The sequence below is a fragment of the Ursus maritimus genome, unplaced genomic scaffold, assembly GCF_017311325.1.
Source record: "Ursus maritimus isolate PB19 unplaced genomic scaffold, ASM1731132v1 scaffold_20, whole genome shotgun sequence".
In the NCBI taxonomy this organism is placed as follows: Eukaryota; Metazoa; Chordata; class Mammalia; order Carnivora; family Ursidae; genus Ursus; species Ursus maritimus.
The window spans coordinates 14,098,372-14,100,075 of NW_024424453.1; the positions used below are offsets into that span (position 1 = coordinate 14,098,372).

The 1,704-nt window shown below is 69.7% G+C and overlaps 2 protein-coding genes across 2 annotated transcripts in view; both read right to left on the reverse strand.

Annotated features, from left to right (window-relative positions):
- Nucleotides 1–1,671, reverse strand: part of LOC121104209 (TSC22 domain family protein 2-like) — a 2,211-nt gene extending 540 nt beyond the window's left edge. Inside the window, exon 1 of the mRNA XM_040636577.1 lies at nucleotides 3–1,671. Within this exon, the coding sequence (XP_040492511.1) occupies nucleotides 3–1,045 (1,043 nt within the window). The 5' untranslated portion in view covers nucleotides 1,046–1,671. The remainder of the gene's footprint in view (nucleotides 1–2) is intronic.
- LOC121104210 (TSC22 domain family protein 2-like) overlaps nucleotides 1,175–1,704 on the reverse strand; it is a 2,474-nt gene continuing 1,944 nt past the window's right edge. The window contains exon 2 of the mRNA XM_040636578.1: nucleotides 1,175–1,415. Coding sequence (XP_040492512.1) covers nucleotides 1,175–1,415 — 241 coding nt within the window. The remainder of the gene's footprint in view (nucleotides 1,416–1,704) is intronic.

The following is a 1,704-nucleotide window of genomic DNA, read 5'->3' on the forward strand; positions in this document are numbered from 1 at the left end:
ACGGCTGCGGCGGCAGGGGCACGCCCGGCTGCGTCAGGGTTACATTCGTCAGCGGCAGCCCCTGTCCATTGGGCCCCTGCGGGAGGACGCCGGAGCCGGTTCCCTGGAGCTGACTTGGCTGCGGGGCTGCCATCATTTGCTGCGGCCCGGCCGCGGCGGCCGGGAACGGCGGCACTGGAGCCGCGCTTTGAACCACAGCCCCACCTACGGGCGGCGGTGGCTGTGGCTGCCCAACGCCAAAACTCTGCGGCTGGGCCGGGGCGGGCTGGCTCATTTTCTCCGACGGGGGTAGCTGTGACACAGCAGTCAAGGAACTGTCAGTTCCCGAGTCGGGCCCGTGCGCCCCCTGCATGGAGGCCACCACCACCACCACAGACCCTCCGGTGGCGCCCAGGCCGCTGTCCCGCTCCGCAGTCTGGTCAAAAGTATTGCTGTGCCTAATGCAATCCCCGGACCTGGTCAGGACGCTGCTGTCTGAATCCCGCTCATAGTATTCCATACACGTCCATCGGCCGCGGCGGTAGGGCTCCCCGCTCCCGTGGTCCAGCTTGATCACGCGAAAACGGGAACTACAAGTGGTGGGGGGCTGTGATGGGGCTGCGGTCCCTGGCCCGGCAGACGAGCCCGCGACCGGGGCGGCGCCGGGTGCTCCCGAGGAAGGGGCCGAGGTGGCGGCCGCCGCCAGGGTACTGGCCACAGCCCCAGCCACGCTCCGGGCCGAAACGGCTCCTCCTCCGTTGGCGGGAGCAGCCGCCGCGGCCGCCAGCTGCCCGTCCAGGAGAAGGTTTGGGGAGACGGTCCCGGGAGTCTCCGCATCCCCAACATTGTTGAGCGTCTCTTCGGAGGAGCTGCGCTCGCAGACCTCCTCAGGGCCATAATCCGTGGCCCGAGAAACGTCGAATATCTCGGAAGAGACGTCCTCTGTACGTGACTCGTCCGGGTCGTCCAGGCTCTCAGTGTCCTCGGTGATGCTCGTGGCCACCTGGGCCGTGGTGACACTAGTGATCTGGAAGCAGCTCTTCTTCTTGGCCGGCATCTTGGACATGGTGAGGAAGGCTGGCGGGCAGAGAGGCACGCCGGCTCCTCTGAGATCTTGCCGGAAACCAGGAAGGGCAGAGCAGGGGCCCCCAAAGACAAAGTCCGAGTCCGCGCTGGGGTCTGAGGCCCGCCGCTGTTAAGAGTCACTGGCTGATCCGGACGCCGGCCGCTCTGTGAGACATCCTCCTCGCCGTTTCCTCCTGAGTCGATCTCTACGGCTCTGCCCCCGTCGCACTCGCGCGGCGGCTCCTCCTTCCTTTCGCCTCCCGCAGCCGCGGCGCCTCAATTCAATCCCCTCAGCGGCGGCGCGAGCGCGATCCCAGGGGCGGGCCGCCTGCTTCCTCCTCCCGTCGCCGGGGCCGCCGTGGTCAATCCAGCTCGGCGCTCGGCGCGGTCAGCAGGCCTTGGCTGGGGGCGGGAGAGGGAGGGCGAAGAGGAGGCGGCGGCGGCGGCGGCGTGAGGGGCGGTGCTGCCCCGCTCGGGCTCCTCAGGCCAGTGCCGGCGTCAGCTCTGGGCTCCCGGACGCTGAGGAAAGAAGGGGAAGGCGCGGCGACTCCGGAGCCGGGGATTCCTGATTCAGCCAGGAGCCGCGGGCTGGGACTGGCTGAAGGTCCGCGGGCGGGCGGGCGACGGAGCTTCGGCGCGGGCGGGCGGCCCCCTCCCCGG